The following is a 22478-nucleotide window of genomic DNA, read 5'->3' on the forward strand; positions in this document are numbered from 1 at the left end:
TTGTCGGAGCTCCTTTCCATCCGTACGAAATAGCGGATCAGCCGTTCTGTTGCGTTGGTTCCACTGTGCAGAACTTTACTCACATTGTAAGGGTTCGACAAAACTTCTCGCTGAAGGTGAAGTAACTCTTCCTGCTGGGTCATCTGGTCCAGGATGTTGATCATAAAGGAAACCGGAAGATGTTCCAAGTCTCTGGCTAACTCACTGCTACGCTCCACCAGGGACCAACTTTCCGACGATGAAATGGACGACGGATTCGGAGATGAACAATTACTGCCGCTGCTGCTTCCACTGCTGCTATAGGAAATCCAAGAACGATCCATATTGAAGGTTGTTGACTATTGTTGACAGGACTCGAGTATTACTAAAACAGGTACTAAACGACTGAACTGTGAATGATACTTCTGGGAAGCGTAGCTGATGTTTTATACTGCAGTTTCGGGGCCGTAGGTAATTCTATCTACCTGTTGAGGCGTGAAGTCAGCTGCAGGTACCCAAATATATCAAGTATTACCTGCCGTTCTTCGTAATCCATATGTTATCTCAGTTGTTATTGAAAATCCTGCTTGGTTGTTTTTAAATTGATTTATATTTTGTTTAGAGGCGTAGGCGTAATAGATCAAGAGTTTTTTTTTAAATGTAAATACTTCAGGATGTGGGGTTCTGGATTGCGATATTACACAAATGTTGGTACAAACATAACGCCTTATAATCGTGCTTTGAAAACTATTTGGAGTTCTATTTAAACCAAACGGTTATCGCGTATCTTCACAGTGATAAGAGTGAGCAAAAAACATAACCTCTTGCTGATTAGAATATCGAATTGTTGTCTTCGAGTTCGATTCGGTTTTTATGTACCTTCTACCCAAGTAACCAAAAGTCACATAGCTACTTAATCTTGTACGTTTAAAGTTCACTTTTGGCTGAATAAAAGGTACTCGAGAGAAATTAAAACCGTTTTACTAAAGTGCTTGATTTGTACTTCTGAACGAACATAAAAAGTCTAAACAAGTAGTATAGAATATATTTGTGCGTTTTAAGTACCTCGAAAAGTCCGTCAATCGATTTGACCTATCGTGCTTTGTTACGAACTTTTTGGTTCCATGAGGAACACCTTACGTCCTTTTTAGTTCCATGCGGATCTTCTTACGAACTTTTTGGTTCCAAGCGAAAAATGTATGGAATTTCAATGCGAATCGAGTTGTGTCAAAAATTTTCAAATGGTTTATTTAAATTCTTTAAGAAACTTTTTCGGAGGCATTCTCTATTTGTGAACAAAAAATTATTAATTTACAAAAAAAAATAAGCAAGAAAAATGGGCTGAGGAAATAATGTTGCAACAGAGGTGCATACGTAAATACTATTGTGGGAATACTTAACTTATCCAAAGATAATTTTCTGCTCCAGCTTCCCTTAGTCCGAATTTTTCTAACACAAATCCTATACATTGCTTTGGAACCTCAAAGATTTGATGGAAATCATTGTTGAATGACAAAATCCAAAATGAATTTCGATGAAGATTATCAAAAATTTAAAATTTTGCTTTCAAAATGGGCAAACATATACAGCAATATAATTATGGAAATTATTCGACAAAAAGCTGATGGAAAAACATTACCTTACTTATCTTGGACGTTTCTAAAAAAAAAAAATCGAGAATGGAAAAATCAAAAATCGCTGCTATTCCTTGTGGTCAGTTTGTCTACGCCTAATACAAGATTTATTCAGATCAAGTTTCGATTTCCAACTTTTTTTCTCTCTTCGACGGGAGCAGATCTCATAGCAACATCAGCAACAGCGAAATCGGCTTTACCAACACCCGGAAAATTATAACCACTAACCAAGGACAGCTTTGCCCAGCAGAAGCATTAAAATCATCGCATTGATGGACAGGGAAACTCTTGATACCGATCGAATTTATGGTGTAATCTAAGTTTTGTTATCAACACGAAAATTTCCTCCAGGGATTGCCAAAAAGTATTGAATTGCATACTATCTACGTACTGTATGATAAATTTTGTGGATTTTTGTTTTTGGTTTCAACTAAAAGCGGCGTATTGACTATCCACATACACATTAAGGCAAGGGTGAGCAACCTTTTGAACCAACGGGCCAATTTTAATTTCAAATCTTGTCGGCGGGCCGCACTCAAAATAATTTTTTGTTTTCAATAACTTGCGAAGCTTTATTTAATATAGAACAAATCGGAATAAGGAAAGATAAAACCAATTCACGTGTTTAAAAACAGAAATTCAACACAACTTTTTAAATACTCGATATTGAAAAGGTACATCACTAAATCTTTGTCATTTTTTAATTCTCTCAATTTTTAAATAGTACTTCTTGACAAACATTCGTTATTACATCATTCTTGTTAAAACTAACGGTACTATTTGAAATCAATTCCATTTAAAAATATTCTGGGGCTTATCACAGTGATAACTAAGAGTGTGAAAAATATATATTCAAAGAAATCACCGTCTTCTTGGCGTTGGACGTTGAATTGCTAATTGACTTTCTGTGGTTTTTTCCTCAATTATAGCTTTTCCTCAAAGCCTAGCCTTTTTTTCCTACAAACGGCGAAAACTCCGTTTTTAAAATTAAAGTTCTGTATTGGATCATTGCATTGAGATGTTGAGCAAGGTTGTCGAAATCACAGAAAAATGTTAAAATTCTCATATTTTTAACATCTGTCTTTAAAACTATATTCTTGATTCTAGAATTTTTATCCAGAGTTTTATCATTTTTAATCTTATTGAGATATCATTGGGATAAGATTTCTAAAGCTATATTATGACTTTGGTAATGTGGAATGCGAATTATAAGTGAAATAACTCAATTCATCGATGTTTGTATAAATTTTCTATCAAATTTCTGAAAAAAAACATCCCAGATAATCATCGAAGACGTTTTGAATCGCACCATACAATTTCAGATATCTATTGTTTTTATCAAGAAATAATAACTTTGATGTCGGCTGATCATGTTGATAAAAAATCTAAAATCGTTCACCCAAGCTTATTATAAAACTTCCGCAATTTTCTGAATATTCATAAATAAAAAATAGTTCACAAGTTTAAATTTATTTTTGCCAGTATTTAAATGCCCACAGAACAAGCCTTATTTAGTATTAAAAAAAGTATCAGTAGAAAATATTTTTTAATAAATAATAACTTCACAAAATGACTTCGAAATTCCTTTAATCATGTGTAGCTTACGATTTTTGGCTGCTCTTCCGATTCACTTTAATCGATTTTGCTTTTCAAAAGTAATGCGTAATTCAAAAGTTAAGGCACTTTAATCGATTTTTCTTTTCAAAGTGGTAGAAGTCAAATAATTAGGAAAAATGTATCCTGATTCTTGAATTTAAAAAACTCCAATATGTCAATGACAATGTGTTATGTCAATAAACATTATTGCATTTATGCCTTGAACAGAACATAATAAATGCTTGATCCAAAAAAAAAATTAAAATCTGAAGGATTTTGCAAATGCAGAGAAGTGCATATTTGATCAAGTCATATAAATTTTCCTTACAATCCATTGTAGAAAAAAGTTAAGGCTTCAAAATTTGAAAAAAGCTTCGCGGGCCGCACAAAAGGGTCTCGCGGACTACATGCGGCCCGCGGGCAGCGGGTTGCTCATCCCTGCATTAAGGTATTTTTTTCCATTTCAAACCTCAACCTGAAAGAAATGATTTACATTAAGTATCAAATATCACGGAAACAAAATTAAAATTTACGTAGCACATGATGCTTGCCGATGCAGATTGGACGAATGTACAGAATCTGTAGAAAGGATTATTTCTTCTGGAGGGTGATAAAACTTCGTCTTTTTATACCTTCTGTTTATAATATTTTGAACGGATTGTTTACATGATTATCCCGCCTACTTTTAAAGGATAACCGTAGTTTACTTTAAAATAATGTTTTGAATACAACAACCCAGACAATAGCTATGGTATGAAGGTAAGGTGTTCAGTTCGTATCTAGCGGGATCAGGTTCAAATCTCCATACAAGCAAATTTTTCAAGTAAGTATTACATTTGTAAAAAACCAAAGCAGTAAAATAAATACAAATTGAGTGCTCCAGATTTGAAAGTGGGAAAAACTTGATCAATTATTTTTTCTACAATTTTTTTTATTCAAAGCACTATGCAATGCTGAGTAGCACTATGCAATGCCATGGCTGAGTAGCTTTGAATATGGAAATTGAAAGTTTCGATAAGAACTTAAATTTTAAGCTGTATAGAATGCTATACAGCCCTTGAGCAGGGTTGAGTAAGCTTTTAAGTGCCTATTTTATGGAACTTTTGGTTACTTGGCTAGTTTTTTTAAAACACATTTAGACGCACATTTCTCGCGCGCGCTTTCATAAACTCGAATGAAACAAAAACACCGAGTCTGTATCTCAGGCCACACAAACTTTAGAAAGCTCAAATTTTATGATATAATAGTTTGGTAGTTGATCTATCTTACGCAGAAAATGTGATCAAAAATATCTTGAGAGTAAAAGTTATGGAAGTTCAAAGACAAAGTGACCGTGCACGTGCTTCCAATTTGTGTACAGTTATGAACGGTATCGTATTAATCGCAGCGCACTAAATTGGACTGCGCACTCATGACTGCGATATTTGTGCGAACTCGTTCATTCGTGCGACCTGTCAAATCAGTGTAAAATCTTTCGGAGTTCTACACGCTAACCGCTATTCAGTCAACCTTTGTACGGATAACTGCGACTGCAAAACATTGCACGAAATCCAATTTTCAATGAAAGAGATAATATATGAGTTTTAAATAATGTGAAAATGTCATTTAATTGTTAATTCCTCTACTGAATTAAGTATTATAGTTTCTGAAATCGTCATTCGAATTCGAGAATTGTTTAAATTTATCCAACAATTATCTCAATTTGACAAATGCGTGGGAATATGAATGATTTATTGTTTGTTTTGCTGTTGTGCTTGTTGTGCTTGGTTATTTTTAGCAATATGGCAATGAAAAGATTATCATAAAAGATTATATAAGGCGTTTTGATCCAAAGAGGCATAATTGTTTTAAAGTTTTAATTTTGAGAAAACCACACTTTTAGGGTTCCGAGTTGTGCAAGTCCCCACATATTTTTTTAAAATAAATTTATACCATTCATTCGATCGAAACTGTGATGACAATAATATCCATGTATCTTATATATCTTATATATCCACTTATTAAAAACAATAACTCATGATCGGAGATTACACAAAAATATTGTTTATGTACTTTTTTAGTTTAGTTTAGTATTTTTTTTCTTTTAAGCGTAATAAAATCGAAAAACTACTGTACAACATTCACAGTTTTTCAATTTTGGTTACATTCGAAGTAATGACAGCGCACGCGTGATCTAATCATTTTTTGTCCACTTCAGATACGAATATTCACGATTACCGTTTGGTGTAGTGTATGAGTCAAAGCAGCTTTCAACGAACGATGACTAGATGGCTTTCGTGATCAGTAGGCTTGAAAAGTTTACAGCAGCTGCCTTGCATGTTCAAAACAAAACATTTTGATTTGCTTCATTTTAACATCCAAGGCAAATTATTTGTGAAGCCATCTGCAATCCACCATGGAGGTATTGGCCGGGAAAGACTTTTTCCGAGATGTGAACATTTTCAATACGACTTACTACCCGACCAATGTGATGCTGTACTTCGAAAAGCATCACATCTTTGAAATTATTTTCGTAAGTAGCTAAAAATGTTATTAAAATAACTCTAAATGAGATGAATTTCTTTTCTAGGATTTGATGGTTCAGTTGTTGGAGAAACTACCCCCGAATCCGTTTATGTATTTTGCAGAAAATTTAGTGATCACGGCAAAAAAGTATCAGAACACCAATGTGGCCTTCAAATGCCCGCCAGATTTTAGTAAGAAAAATTTTGTTGGAAAAGATTGAATTTGAAATCAACGGAGTATTGTATTTTAGACATCGAGCAGCTGGCAAAAGTTTGCAGTCGAGTCAATGAAGCCCCAATAATCGAGGTCAAAAATCCTAGCTCGAGATTTTGTTTAGAGAAATTACAGGAACAGCTTGAACGATTCAAGTTGGATAAAAAGAATTTAATTTTCTTGGGTACACTCTGTCCCCTTTCCATTTCCATCAGTTAGAGCCTTTTTTATTTTCTAACAGGGCCTGATGACCGTGTTATCAAATGTTTTCTCAAGAAAAGATTCCACCTAAACGGCGTAATGAATAGTGAAAACTTCATAAATGCAGAAAATGAAAACGCCGAAAACGATCTGGAAGTTTTGCTGCCCCTGGCTTTGGATATTCAGAAAACCGTTCAACTTCTCAGCATCCGACCAAATCATAAGCACGTGAAGTACGTGGAAAGAATTGTCTTCATCGGTCGTCCCGGATCCGGGAAGCACCGTCAAGCTCGACTGCTAGCCGAACGGCTGAATCTGATTCTGAGTATTGGACTGGATGATTTGAAAAATCAAATAACCTCATTTCTAATCAATATAATAGTTTCAGTTAATGAGCTCATCAATCGAGCTCGCACAGAGAAGAACTTGTTCGAAAAAACGCTGGAAATCGGTCTGGCAGATAATGTGCATACGTCGGAATTGATAACAACCATCGTAGAAAAGCGAATCTTGCAACCGGACTGTCTGAGGATCGGTTGGATTTTAGTGGATTTTCCCAACACAGCTGAGGATGTGGAAAATTTGTTCCAGCTACTGGTCGCTCCACAAGTGTAAATATGCGCGCTGTAAACTTTTTTTTAAAGTTTACCAATATTTCAAATCTTTTGCAGAGTCGTCAATGTTCACACCAATGAAAGACTTTGCTGGAAACGGAAAACTAATCCAAGCAAAATCCAACGAAATTGGGAAGGCAATGTTTTGGATCAGAAATTCTACCATTCCATGGTGAGGGCAGAGGTATCGTTGAAAAGATTCCGTTATATATCTAAGAATATTCTAATCTAAAATTTGGTACCCATCCATCTCACAGCTCAACTTTTACGAACTGAACAAGCTGGAAGTGGAAGCAGCTCTGGAACGTCAAAGCTGTGTGGTTTTCGATATTGACGGCAATAATGGATTGGAGAAAGTTCACAGTGATATTATTACTAAATTGGCCAAATTTCCCACTTGTGAAAAGTAGACATCAATTGACTTGTTATTGTTTTAAACTTTAACACTATGAAGAGAGAGAATTTTACGCAACAAATAAATTGAAATTTTACCTGACTCGTCAACAATTAAATACTCTGCGTTTAAAAAAATCGTCGGTCTCGAAAATCAAGCAGTTGTAATCTTTGAGTATGTCATTCGGAATTCTCAGGGTAGGGGAACATCATCCGGGGTCTTAAGTTTTTTTTGCGGAACATCATCCGTGCTTGGTGACCAGGCCACTGGATCGTAAACGTGGAGCTGCATCGCCGGAGTTATCAAAAGTTATCGCTAGATATCAAGATTCGGGAACGTAAGTGGAGATGGATAAAACAAAAATGATACAAAAATGACAAAAGAATGAGATAAAAATCACTCAAATTACAAAAAATGACAAAAATAAACAAAAATAAAACAAAAGTGACAATAATTACAAAATGACCGAAATGATAAAAATGGACAAAAATGACAAAAATAACAAGAATGACTGCAATGACAAAAATGAGGAAAAAAAAAGAATAAACACAAAAAATACATTCAAAAAGAGACATAAATGACAAAAATTGACAAAATTAACAAAAATTACACAAAACGACCCAAAAAAAAAAACAGAAAATGACAAAAAACCAAGAATGGAAAAAACCAAATGACAAAAATGATTAAAATCGACAAAAATTACAATATGACAAAAATGACAAAAACGAACAAAAATGTAAAAAAATTACAAAATGGACAAAAATGACAGTAATGACCAAAATGAAAAAAATGACAAAAAATTACACAAAAAATTCACAAAAAATACACGAAATGACAAAAAATTATAAAAAAACGACAAAAAATGATTAAAAAAACAAAAATGGACAAAAATGGACAAAAATGACAAAAAAGACGATAAATTACACAAAAATGACACAAAAAAAGTTAAAAATGACAAAAATAACAAGGTGAACAAAAATGAAACAAATAACAAAAATGTTAGCAATGACAAAAATGAGCAGAATAACAAAAAAATACACAAAAATTTCACCAAAATGACTAAAAATTACACAAAAATGACAAAATAGACAAAAAATTACACAAAAATTACACAAAAATTACACAAATAAACAAAACATTACAAAAATGACAAAAATAAAACTAATTACAAAAGAATGACAAGTTAAAAGCTATTGAGTTTAAGTATTAGTTTTAGAACATTTGAGAAATTTCAATTTGACAAAAAGTTATTTGTTAACACTGCGAAGAGATGAAAACAAGATTTGCAGAGAAGCGCTTGACTGGAATCCAGATGGGTATCGAAAAAGAAGTAGACCTATAAGCTCGTGGCGGCGTAGTCTAAAGGGTGATACGGTCAAAATTTGGTCAAAGAAAAAACGCGCAAAATCAAATTAAATTTCTTTTTCAAGTTTAATTAGTATAAAATTCAGGAAAAACATTCAGTTAGGCTTCCGCTTTTCCAAATCCGAATTGCCGGGCCTTACGCTTAATCCCTGCCATCGGATTTTGTACAGCCACCTTGTCCGCCGCAGAAAGCCAGTTTGCCTTGAACTGCTGCTCGTCCTTAGAGCATCTGTATTCGTGATCTATTCTTGGGTCTAATTTATACAAGAATTGAACCAAAGAAATTAGATCCGATCCAATGAAACAACTGGCAACTGCACTCGTGTTCCATTAACTGTCAAACGGTTTAGAACTGCGTCAAATTGGATCCAAATCTCATCAGTTTTGGATCAATCCTTATACCAGCTCTAAAAATAATTGAGTTGAAACTGGTATAATGGATCACCAGTGCGGTTGCTCGGGTCGGAATTTGGGTCTAAACCGGCTGTTTGGACCACGGATACAGGTGCTCTTAGTAGTTTTTTTTTGTCTTCTTTAGGTTCCGCTTGATAATAGCCCAGTATTTCTCAATTGGGCGGAGCTCTGGTATGTTGGGAGGGTTCTTGTTCTTGGGAACCACAAGCACGTTGTTGGCGGCGTACCACTTCATGGCCTTTTTACCGTAATGGCAAGATGCCAAATCCGGCCGAAACAGTACGGAACAACCGTGTTTCTTCAGGAAAGGCAGCAGACGTTTATTCAAACACTCTTCCACGTAAATTTCTTGGTTAACAGTCCCGGAAGCTATGAAAATGCTGCTTTTCAAGCCACAGGTACAGATGGCTTGCCAAACCAGATATTTCTTCGCGAACTTTGACAGTTTCATGTGCTTGAAAATATCTGCAACCTTTCCCCTTCCTTTCGCCGTATAAAACTCCTGTCCCGGAAGCTGCTTGTAATCGGCTTTGACGTAAGTTTCGTCGTCCATTACCACGCAGTCAAACTTCGTCAGCATCGTCGTGTACAGCCTCCGGGATCGCGCTTTGGTTGTCGTATTTTGTTTTTTACTCATCGCGATTTGGAGTCACTACCATCTTGTAAGTCGATAGTCCGGCTCGTTTTTTTGGCTCGATGCACGGTTGTAGACGATTAGAGAGAGAGAGGTTAGGGTTTCGCTTGAAACTACCGGCAACTCTCTTTGTCGTCTCAGCGGCTTCCGCTTTTCGATTTCCCCCCGATCCAGACTTCCTGACAAACGTTCCCCAAACACTTTTATTACATTTGTAACCGTTGCGTTGATTTGGCAACTTTTAGCGATTTTGCCAGCTTTGTGTGCGAGTAGCTCGGATTTTCGCGATGCGCGAGCGAAATTTTGATACGCTGTTCTTCTTCCTTGGACGGCATTTTGACAACTGAAGAGTGAATTCCAAAATCAAAATAGGAGCAACATTTTACACACACATACACACACACACACACACACACACACACTTACACACACACACACACACACACACACACACACACACACACACACACACACACACACACACACACACACACACACACACACACACACACACACACACACACACACACACACACACACACACACACACACACACACACACACACACACACACACACACACACACACACACACACACACACACACACACACACACACACACACACACACACACACACACACACACACACACACACACACACACACACACACACACACACACACACACACACACACACACACACACACACACACACACACACACACACACACACACACACACATACACACACACACACACACACACACACACACACACACACACACACACACACACACACACACACACACACACACACACACACACACACACACACACACACACACACACACACACACACACACACACACACACCTTCAAAATGAGGGGTGTTCAGATTTTTTAAATGCAAAATTGAAAGAAATACGTCAAGTTGATATTGACCAAACTTTTACCGTATCACCCTTTAGCCGCTGAGATCCGCACATGAAGACAACATAAAAATGCTTCTTTAAAATATTTGTATTGAAATTTTCTTACTGTGCAACGGAAGACGAAACAAAAAATCTAGAACAAATAGGACTACAGGCTCATGGTTAGAATCCTAGTCTAAGTACCTTTGTAAACTACTAGAGATCTACTTACGAAACCGCCAGTTGAAGTAAACGAAAAGGCAATACAATTTTCATAGCGATCAATACTGGGCTTCGTTCTGTGGAACATAACCATTGAACCTCTCACGTTTTATCTCTTTCTGTTCGAAATAAATTTTTCTTAACTATTTTCCTTCAGTGATGTTTAAATCAACAATTTGGTAAGCATACATAGCACTAGAATTTAAAGTAGTATTATAGTATAATAGGCGTAGATAAGCTTTTCAATCAGGTTGTCTACGTATTACGAAAGTTAGTTCAATTTTATAATTCTGTTGGTCTAAATATATGTAAGTACATACTTCAATAAAGATCTCCTTTAAAACCTCACAGCGTATCCTAAGTACTTTACCTGAATCTCGTCATCCGAGTGAACGAATTCCGAATACGGTCGATTATCGCAAAACCGTAGCAATTTGCTGCCATTATAGCAACTAAAAATAGAAATCGTACAACCCATTCAGTAAGGGTGTTTTTCAATTCACCACTTGTTCGTTCTCTCTTTATCTCTCTATCACTCCCGCTAGTCATGCGCAGCAGCCATTCGTCAGCGAGTGGTGAGTATCACAGCTTCGGTGGTTTCCATTGCCGTGCTCTGATTGGCCCAAGCGTCCATTCGACAAACCACGCCCCCAAGGAAAAACTCCGCAACAAATAATCCTTTTCATGCAATTTACCCCGCAAAATGTTAGGCAAATTCGTCTATTCATAAAAGCATTTTGCTCGCTCCCGGGGCGAACGGAAATAAAACGACGTAAATCGGCTTGTTCTTCCTTTAATTGGTACCTACTGGGAGTTTTTTTAGTTCGTTCGTGGGGAGTCAAGTTGTGTGTGCCATCTCTTTTATTTTAGATGAAAAGAGTCCTACCTAGAAAAAAAACCCTCCAGCAATCATTTCCAGCTCAGTAATTAAGGAAACATAATTCAACATTGCTCATTCATTCGGATAATTTTAACGATCCACTCACTTGTCTGTGGTGGCCGCTAGTCGATCCAGTTGAAGGGCTGATTTTTCTCATCTCTTCCATTCAGTCGTACCGGATTGAGTGGTTGGAAAAATTATTACACTAATTGGATAACCGTGTGTAGTTTACAATTTATGTAGCTAGAGCCACGAAGCAACGGGAAGTGGCGTATCTCAGAAGATTTTGTGAGTTATTAGTTTTACACAAATGTTTCAAACAAATCCATGTCTCTTAAAAAATGAAATCATCCCCATGAATCCCACATACAAGTTGTTACGTCTTAGAGAATACTTTTTATTGATCTGATTTATTTAAAGACTAACATTGAACTGAATAAATTTTCACTCCATGTGCTTGAAGTTCAAATCATGGATTGCCTCGATACATTTGAGGTTTCTCGTGATTGCTTCATTTCTCCCCGCTAAAACATCCAGTACCCTTCGAGCTTGGATGGTAGCCGCAGGAGACGTTTTGGTCGTGCTGGAACCTCTTCCGGAACTTTGGTTTCACCTTCATCCGACTTGAGCGATTCATCGTCTGTTAGGAGGGATGAATTGAAGTGGGGTTCTGCACCATCTTCCGGTTCCGGCACTGATTCATCGGCTTGAGGTACAGGTCGTGGGGGCTGTGAAATTTGAAGACCAAAACCATCCAGGAAAATTGATAACGGAGATTCGGTTTTGGATTCCACCTCTTCGGAAGGGCGTGTGCGGAGCTGATTGGCATGGGACCTAATGAGACGTTGGGATTCTTGAAGCTGAACGTTGTAATTCACATTGCCAATCCGCTCGATGACCACCCCGGCTTTCCAGGACCAAGAGTTCTTGTGATGTACATGCGCGTAAACTGTGTCGCCGGGCTTGAACTGTTTGGAGATGGCACCATGTTTTCGGTTGAATGTTTCAGTTTGGCGGTTCATCACGGAGCTGGGCCTCACACGAGTTGGCTTCGGAGGAAGTAGAAGTGATGATACGGTTCGCATCGGTCTTCCCATCATCCTCTGTGCTGGTGACTGTCCATCTTCAGTTGGTGTCGAGCGATAAACAGTCAGGAACGTTCGAAGTGCATCCTCGAGAGTTTCTCCCCCCGATCGAATCTTCTTCAGGCTACGCTTGAGAGAGTCCACAAAACGTTCTGCCAACCCATTTGATTGTGGATGGAATGGCGCCGTCCGGATGTGCTCGATGCCGGACTGCTGGCAGAATGTTTGAAACTCAAAACTCGTAAATTGGGTTCCGTTGTCGCTCACAATCGTTTCAGGGATTCCAAATGTAGCGAACATCTGCCTAAGAAGCTTGATGGTTGAGCTCGCCGTTGTCGACTTGGTTGCAATCACCTCTGGCCACTTGGAACTGGAATCCACAGCTACGAAAAAGTAGACACCGTCAACTGGTCCTGCATAGTCGATATGGATTCGACACCAGGGCTTCTCCGGAATGGGCCATGATTCCAATTTCACCTTCGTTGAAGCTTTGGCTGCGATGGCGCAATGGGTACACCGTTTAACGAAGTTTTCGATTTCGCCATCGATTCCCGGCCAGTAAACTGCGGGCTACAGCTTTCATTCGGACCACACCAGGATGTCCTTGATGAAATTGGCTGAGTAATCGTTTGCGGTAAGTATGCGGAACGACCACTCTTTCCTGGAACATCACACATCCGTTGATCACACTTAGAGATTCACGACGTTGGAAGAACGGTTTGACCGGCTCGCTGACGAGTTGTGATGAAGCTGGCCAACCTTCATTGATGTGTCGGATCACCTGTTTGAGTGTGTTGCATTTGCTTGAGGCGTCACGGAGTGCTTTGAACGATACTGGAACTGCATCAATGTTTGTTTGTAGGATGCTTACCATGTCTTCTTCCAAGGCTATCGCTGCGATGACGTAATCCTCTTCCGGACGGATGCTGCTGTCGATGAGTCGAGACAACATATCAGCACAACCAAACTCGTTCGTAGAAATGTATTGAATTTCGAAGTCGTAGTTCAATAATATCAGCGCCCATCGCTGCAACCAGTTGGCGGTGTGGAGAGGAATGCCTTTCTTCGAACCGAAAATCGACAACAGAGGTTTGTGGTCGGTTTGAAGAGTGAACCTTCTTCCTAAAAGCATCTTGTGGAATTTGGTTACAGCATACACAAGCGCTAGTGCTTCCTTCTCAGGTTGACCGTAGGCTTGCTCTGCAGTTGGGAGGGATCGGGATGCATGCTGAATCGCTTTTAAAGAACCGTTCGGAAACTTGTGAAAAATTACGGCACCAATTCCCGTCTTTGATGCATCGGCTGCTACGACGATAGGCAACTTGGGATCGTAGTGTGTCAGCAACAGGTTGGAATTTAGAATTTGCTTGAATTTGTCGAATGATTGTTGACATTCGGAATTCCATTCCCACTTCACGTCTTTGCGCAACAGCTGGTCCATGGGATGCCGTAAGTCGTGGATTTGCTTGACAAATTTGCCGTAATAATTAACAGCACCAAGGAACGAACGGAGCTCGGAAACGTTCTTTGGCGCAGGAATGTTGGCGATGGACTTGATCTTCGCCGGATCGGGACGGATACCCTTTGTATCAACGATGTGGCCTAGATAACGGATTTAGGTTTGGAAAAACTTGCATTTTTCAATTTTGAGCCGGAAACCGCAGTCCTCGAATTTGCGAAGTAAGAGTTGTAAGGATTTTGAATGCTCTTCCCAACTCTTGCCGTGGATGATAACATCGTCGATGAAAGGGCGCACACCAGGAATGTCAGCTACTAAACCGTCGATGATTGATTGAAAAGCCCCTGGTGCGGATTTGACTCCCGGAGCGAGACGGTTGAATCGAAAAAGTCCTCGATGAGTGTTGATGGTGAGGAGATTTTTCGACTCGTCGGTGACTTCCAGCTGCAAATAGGCATCCGATAGATCTATGACACTGAAGACTTGACTGCCGGCCAGCTGCGCAAAAATTTCTTCTGGTACTGGCAATGGATAATGGTTGGCTTCTAATGCGTCGTTGAGTCCCGTCGAATAGTCAGCACAGATTCGTACTCTGCCGTCCGGTTTCTTCACTACTACAATCGGCGCTGCCCACTCCGAGAATTCTATGGGTGAGATGATTCCCAGATTCTGGAGACGGGTTAGTTCGGTGTCGACTAGTGGAATTGAATTGAATGGAACTGGACGTCGAGGACAGAATACCGGTTTGGGGTTTGGTTTCAGGTAAAGATGAACTTTAGAGCGATTGAAATGACCAAGGGTGCCGCTGAACAGTTGCTTGTGCTGGACCATCATCTGTTTGATTTCCTTGTCGATTCTTTCCGGTGAAAATATTGCGATTTGATTGCAGATCGATTTAAACGGAATAGACCATAGATCGAAAAGGTCTAGCCATTCAATGCCGATCAGGTTCAAACCGGAAACCGATGTCACGAAACACCTTGCTTGCTGGGTTTGGCCGTTGATTGTTACCTCGCAGTTGAATTCGCCAAGGAGGGTTAGCGGTTGACGAGATGCATTTGTGGCTTGACTCGAAGAAGGCTTCATGGTAGGCTTGCCGATTTGTTCCCACACTTTTGAGGAAATGATGGAAATATCACTGGCAGAATCAATCTGGAGTGACACTGGCTGTCCGTTGACAAGAACTGAAGCAAATTTCCTGCGGCTTGCACGATGTTCAACTTGGTTGATGATGAACACCCCTCTGGTTTCGGCGCTGGAACGCTTCTTCCTTCTGGAACGCTTCTTGCCATCGTTGTGTTGGACTGTGCTTGTGATGTTGGCGGTGCTTTTGTGATTACAAGAACGGTAACCTTCCTTGTGGCCGGTGCGGTTACAATTCTGGCAAAGATGGTTGTTGAATGGGCACACTTTCACAAAGTGCATTTGACCGCACTGCCAGCACGGTGACTTGGGAAGCTTCAGAGAATTTTGCTGCGATGCACTCGTTGCACTTTTCGTGTTTCTGACGGCGTGAACGGATGATTTGAAGCTTGATTGATGTTCAATCATCGACGTATCTTCCTTCAGATTGGCGAGGCGTTGAAACTCGTCAATAAGCGACTGAAGAGTGGCTGGGGCTTCGTTTGTTTCATTCTCCATTTTGGTCAGCAACCTGGCTCGTATATCAGCGTGTTTCGCCGATTTCAGACCGCTGACGAATACCAAACACTTGAAGTGGTCCAGAGTGAGGTTCTGGAACTCGAAATCCTCGCATGCACGGTTCACCTTTCCGCCGTAATCGATGATGTCATCCATATCGTTTTTGACAATCTGGAGACACTGGAAACGCTTTCGGAACTTGGAAACCTGACTGCCGAAAATTTTCTTCAAGGTTGATACCGTTTCTCGGAAATCGATGTCCTTGGGAAGTGCAGGCAGAATATAGTTGAGATAGCGGCTGTGGGATAGAGTATCCAACTTGCGGAGCAGCAATCGGACCTTCGCTGCATCGTCCAACTGCCGTGCGTCGTTCTCGAACAGATCTTGATACCGGGAAAACCACCGCTGGAACGTCAATCCGTTTTCCTGATCGTAAACGAATTCGGAAATGTTTGACGAAAGGGATTCCAGGATTTGTTCCGGATTCTGTTGCTGAGGCTGCTGCTGGTTTGTCAGACGTTCGAGCAACCGTAGGATTGCCAGCTGGATGTCGGCTTGGCCTTGGCTGGAACTGGCTGCTTGGCGTTAACTGGAACCGGTTTGACCATGGTTGGAATCTCCTCCCATTTCGAAAGACTATCTATAGATTCGTTCGAATCCTCGTCGCCAAAAATGTTACGTCTTAGAGAATACTTTTTGTTGATCTGATTTATTTAAAAACTAACATTGAACTGAATAAATTTTCACTCCATGTGCTTGAAGTTCAAATCATGGATTGCCTCGATACATTTGAGGTTTTTCGTGATTGCTTCGATGTATCACAAGTGAATTTAAATAAGAACGTTGTTTAAAAAAGTTTTGTATAGCTTTAATATGAAATTCTGCTAGATAATTATTTCACTCACGCAGGAAGGAGTTTTTATATTTAATCCATATTTTTCAAAATACGGGGTTTTTCTAGACGAATTGAATGTTATTGTCTAAAAGCCACTACAGAACAGGTTTAGTGCAAGGTGCAGATGCCAAGTCCGTCCAAAAGAGAGGGGAATACTGATGCTTTTTATAGAGGCGCAGAAAACTTTTTTTTTCTAAGCATTCATCTTTGTAAACTTGAGCATTTATTGGACCTTTTGTGGAGGAAATATTTGACCGCAGACAAATTGCTGGCCATACTAAACCTTCTGCCCAAAATTTTCCATCGCAATTGGGCAGTCGGCATCATCCACCTCCTCGTCCGTTGATTTTTTGTAGAATTGTGCCCCGAGAAGCGTTCGTGATTCCTGTTTAACGCAGGTTTCGTCGTCCATTAAGGTGCACCTGTTGCTGTTGTCCAGAATTTCCGTGTTATTATTTTTGATCGAGATCGTTGCTCTACTGATTTCTTAGGTACCTTCCGCTTCTTGAATGTCTTCAAGAAGTTCCTGGCTTTGATTCTCTGAATCATCCTAATGCTGGTATTGAACTTTCAGGTGATAGGTTATTACTTTGATTTTTATTTAACTTCTTCTTGACTTCGATCTCAGTAAAGAGACTCAGGATCTCAGGAACAAGAGACCCCTCGAGCTGGGTCTGAGGGTTTGCCTGCTACTGTGTAACTGTGAGGACGTCACGGACTTTCGAATGTTCACCTTACTAAGTTGGGCTATTGTCATTAATTGAAAACTATTTATTGAGGAAAATTATGATTTTATTAAAGAAAATGAAAAAAAGACCAAAACTATTTCAATTCATGTGCACTGACGGAAATCAATGCACCGGAACGATGTGTGAGAATGACCAGTCCGGTAGTAACGGTCAGACCTGGTCGCGTGGAGTTCTGCTTTGCTAGGCGCTTCTCTCATAAACGCAATCGACTGACCCGGGCTGGCCCGATTGGTCAAGCCGAGAGAGGCCCTCCTTGGGAATTAGGACCCTTTTCAGGTCCGAGGGAATCCTCCTTGATAATTAAGGCCCGCAGACCAGAGGATGTCGACTCTGGTCGGATACTCCGACAATTTTCCTAAGTCCCACATGTGTTTTGTGTACAGTGTATTAACAATTTTACAGTGTGTTGACGATTAACTAAAATTACAATTCCCAAACTAAATTAATAACAATTTTGACAATCTAACTAACAAATTTTAGCAATGTGAACGTTCACTCAATTATTTAAACGGCACCAACAAAAAAAACAAAGATTTCATAACGAACGGTTACAAGGTGGTAGGTCACTATCACACTATCGACCGTACCGTTTCGCAACAAAACTTTTCACTTCGACTTCACTGTCACTTCGACTTTGAACTTCCATAACTTTTTACTCTAATGATATTTTTTGATCAAATTTTCTGCGTTCAATAGATCAACAATCACACTATTATACCACACAATTTGAGCTTTCTGGAGTTTGTGTGGTCTGAGATACCGTAATTCTACGAAAATTTGACTTTTTGGACTTTTACTATTCAAACTGCAATATCTCAGAAACTATGCTACATTTTTTATTGAAATTTTGCAGAGGGATTGTTGAAATATGGAGCTAGCATGTCTGAAGTTTTTGAAAAGTTCTATTGATGGGAGCAAATGTTACGCGAGGTACAATTTTTCAGGCATGAACCTAAAAATACGATTTCTATAGAATTTTGGACGATTCATGAGAACAATATCGATTTATCCACAAATCAATCAAAAAATGTCTGGCAAAAGTAATGAAGGAAAGGAAAAATGGAATAAATGATCTATTTGTGTTTTGCAATCAGAATCTCGAGATATTGTTTTGATTTTTTGGGTTGGGTTGAAATACTGGTTGTGAAACATGAAATAGGATTTTCCTATGGAAACATTCGTCCAAAATTCTATAGAAATCGCATTTTCAGGTTCATGCCTGAAAAATTGTACCCCGCGTAACTTTTGATCCCATCAATAGAACTTTTCAAAAACTTCAGACATGCTACCTCCATATTTCAACAAACACTTCGCAAAATTTCAAAAACAAATGTAGCGTAATTTCTGAGATATTGCAGTTTGAATAGTAGAAGTCCAAAAAGTCCAATTTTCGTAGAATTACTGTATCTCAGATCACAAAAACTTCAGAAAGCTCTAATTTTGTGGTATAATAGTGTGATTGTTGATCTATTGAACGCAGAAAATTTGATCAAAAAATATCATTAAAGTAAAAAGTTATGGAAGTTCAAAGTCGAAGTGACAGTGCGCGTGCTTTCAATTTCTATACAATTATGAACGGTACTGTAGATGCTTTTCTGAGTTAAAGGGAGCTTATCTGAGCGATCACATATCTGCCGTGATATGACGAAGTGACGCATATCCATTTTTTCGATTTTGACTTTTTGACGCTATTTTGTGCGTTTTCCTATAAGCTTTCAAATACTTTCAACAAATCTAGAAAATACCAAACAGTTTTTGAGAAAATCAAGAAAAACGAATCGCCAAAACTGCGATTTATACGCCGAAGTGACGCATATCCATGTATTTTAGAAAGTGATACAGAACAATTTCAATAACCCGTATAATTTTCAAGCAACATTCCTCAGATTTGGAAGAAAATCATATTTTAACATGACAATATGTTAGAAATAAAATAGAGAAGACCCCTTTCCCCCCTTCCTCTGAAAAAAGGGGTCTGAAACAAAGAAGTTGTCGAGCTGTTTGGTAAATAAATTTTGAATGCAAATGTCAACATTTACATTAATTTAAAACTTGAGAAATTATTTAACATTTGTACAATAAACTTATTTTTCATAAATTTTACGTTGTTTTAATTACAAATAAATTTGTTAGTGTGATGAAATCAATAGTATTATTTATTTTTAAAGCTGTACATTCGAATTTTTAACGACCGGAAATTGTTTTTAATGAACGAGGAAATACATAAATTTAGAAGTTTCTCAGATCGCGTCACTAAAATTTCCATCCTTACTCGAATCCAGCGTACTGGCCTTTTTAACTAAAGAACGAAATTTGTTCCAATTGCACGACAAGACTAAGAATAAATGTCACTCCGACGGAGAATCGTCAACTCAAAACAAACGTTTATACTCCGAACTGACGCATATCCATTTGAAGTAATTGTACGAATTTTACGCAAAATTAAGATTTGTGTTCCAAAAGACTGCATTTGTCAACTATCTTTGCATAAATTCTACAGATCACATTTAATGAAAAGTCCCAGATAAACGAATAAAGAGGAAAAAGAGATAATCGCTTTTATTCGCTAAAACCAAAAATGGTTTATGCGTCACTTCGGCGTAACACGGCAGATATAATCATTTTGATGGGAATTCTCCTCCGGGGTCTTTAGTAGAAACAAACCGCCAATCTTGTCTGCTACAGCTGCTACACGGCCACCGCTTCGGATAACGCAGCCTCGTTGCTTCGTGAAAATGACTTCCGCCCCTTTCGTGATGAGTTTTCCGACTAAAATTAGGTTTGATTCCAAATCTTCGACGTAAAACACATCGGACAGGACCATTTCTTGAATCGCTCCAGCTTCGTCGTATGCTAGCAGATGACCGGTTCCGATACCCTTCACGGACGTCTCGCTACCATACCGGCCAATGTGATCGTCAAACTTGTACAGCTTTGCAATTCGGTGAAAAACTTTCGATTCGAGCACATGTGAGATGTGGCACCCGAATCTACTATCCAGGAACGCTTCTGTTCGGTTGCGTTGCGTGCAGTAGGTAAATGCGAATGGATTTGCTTTACTCACGTTGGCCGTCTTCCCTTTCGGCTTCGATTGCATTTTCGTCCCTCTTCTAGGGCGCTCTCTCAGGGCAGGTGATTCGGGGCAATTCCGCTTGAAATGACCTGGCTTCCCACAGGAGTTACAGCCCGCCTTTCTTCCGGTTTCGTTCCGGCCCGTTCTGAGAAGTGCTTCACTGGGACGTACCTTCTCTAACCGCTTCTGTGCCTCGTCGAGTAATTTTCGTTCGACCAAATACATCGTCAGCTCGTCGTCAGATCTGCTTTCAAGTGCGGTAATGAGCGCGTCGTAGGAGTCGGGCATGTTTTGCATCACCATGGAAACCTTAATTTTCTCGTCCATGGCTTGCCCGGCGTTTTCCAAACATAGGAACAACTCGTCCATGTGGAAAAGATTTTCCATGCTGTCATTTTCCTTGAACTCCAAACGGCAGATCTTCTTCAGGATTGAAACTTTCGAGGACATCATCTGCTTCTGCCTCGCAGGTCGCCTGTGAAGTTGTACAGTTCCGGATGAGGGGGTGTTGGCTATCGTCCACCAAAAAGGCTAAGGTGGCCCGTGCCCTCGCATCGCCTTTGTTCCAGACTTACGTAGCAGGTTCCGGTGCAACGCCGCTCACGAACTTCCAAAGGTTCTCTCGAATCAGGAGCATCTCGGTCTTGAACCTCCAGGACTTATATCCTCCGCTCCACAGCTTTTCAATGCTGAACCGACTTTCGTCCATCCTCAACCATCTTCTAGAAACTACTTGGAGGGAACTTGAAAAGTCGTAGGCCCATAACCTATTGGACTAGGCAGTAGATCGAGAAAAACCACTTGTTTCGATGATGGACAAAGTAAGACTAATGTTATTTTCTCTTCAACTTATTGACTAACTATTCCAAGGCTTGCTTGATCATCAGTCGCTTCGTTCTTCAAATTTTACGGTAGTTTTATACATTTAGGTATTTACTTCAAAAATCAACAGAAAAGTTAATCGATGGAGCCTTGAGTGTAAAATTGGACGCATTTTCGCTTGATGCCCTCCATCAAAGTCTTTACAGTGTCATCCGGAACCAGTTTCTCAGTTTTTTATTTCCATTTTCCTCACATGTCTTTTCGTCTTTGACTGTCTTATTGCTTTTCCGAAGTTCCCGCTTCATTATTGCCCAGTACTGCTCCACCGGGCGCAGCTCCGGACAGTTTGGCGAGTTCATGTCCTTTGAAAAAAAAAATGGACAGAAATGGCCTCACTCCACTCCACTGGCACCACTCCAGGACACTTTTAGATTAATGGCATGATGCCAAATATGGCCAAAATACCGGAGCTTCTTCGTGCTGCTGCAAGAACGGCAAAAGGTGCTTCTCGAGGCACACAGATTTTTACATCTCGCCATTTACTGTGTCCTTTGTCACGAAAGGCTCACTCCTCAGTCCCCGAGAGCAGATGGTCTGCCAAACGAGATATTTGGAAGCGAACATCGGCATTTTCTTCTTCATAAATATGTTGTCCACATCGAAAATGCTCTTGCCGGTGAAACACTCCAACCCCGGAATTTGCTTAAAATCGGCTTTTATATACGTTTCGTCGTCCATCACACAGCAGCTATATTTTATCAGCATCTTCTCGTAGAGCTTCCGTGTCCGAGTTTTAGCCGTCGCTTGTCGCCGCTCATCGCGGTTTGGGGAGTTCTGTAGTTGTATTTATGAGGTCTCTTCTTTGCATTCTGGAAGTAGCTCTGCGACATGCCCATCTTCTTAGCCATACTCTGGAGACGGTTGAATGGTGAATATTCAACATTTTTCCCAACTAACGGTGCCACAGATCAGGAAATTCCAGATTTTTTTTTAAAAAAAAGTTCGCTCGACTTGCGTTGGTTAACCTCCATTTTCGTTGAATCGAAAAACACGACTTCAAGTTTGACAGCATGTAAACAGTATACATCAATGAGAAAGTGTGCAAAATTTGGTTGATTTTTACCCAATGGTTAAAAAGTTATGCCATGTTGAATGTGTCGCAATAATTTCGTGTTCGCCCTTTAGGTAGAA

At 39.5% G+C, this 22478-nt stretch overlaps 2 protein-coding genes across 2 annotated transcripts; one reads left to right on the plus strand and one right to left on the minus strand.

Annotated features, from left to right (window-relative positions):
* The first annotated feature begins 5535 nt into the window (after window positions 1–5535).
* Window positions 5536–7238, plus strand: LOC129749774 (uncharacterized). Its single transcript, XM_055744849.1, has 7 exons — window positions 5536–5721; window positions 5779–5905; window positions 5965–6111; window positions 6169–6453; window positions 6511–6739; window positions 6800–6926; window positions 7000–7238. Exons 1-7 carry the CDS (start codon window positions 5605–5607, stop codon window positions 7150–7152), a joined length of 1185 nt encoding a protein of 394 aa, XP_055600824.1. The 5' UTR covers window positions 5536–5604; the 3' UTR covers window positions 7153–7238.
* A 4849-nt stretch (window positions 7239–12087) lies between these two features.
* LOC129742903 (uncharacterized protein K02A2.6-like) lies at window positions 12088–21174 on the minus strand. The gene is made up of 5 exons (XM_055734845.1): window positions 21041–21174; window positions 20057–20940; window positions 14308–16323; window positions 13213–14250; window positions 12088–13142 (listed from the first exon to the last, which is right to left on the minus strand). The coding sequence occupies exons 1-5, from the start codon at window positions 21172–21174 to the stop codon at window positions 12088–12090; spliced, it is 5127 nt and encodes a 1708-aa protein (XP_055590820.1).
* Window positions 21175–22478: the final 1304 nt, after the last annotated feature.

Source organism: Uranotaenia lowii, chromosome 2, assembly GCF_029784155.1.
Source record: "Uranotaenia lowii strain MFRU-FL chromosome 2, ASM2978415v1, whole genome shotgun sequence".
NCBI classification, from domain to species: Eukaryota; Metazoa; Arthropoda; class Insecta; order Diptera; family Culicidae; genus Uranotaenia; species Uranotaenia lowii.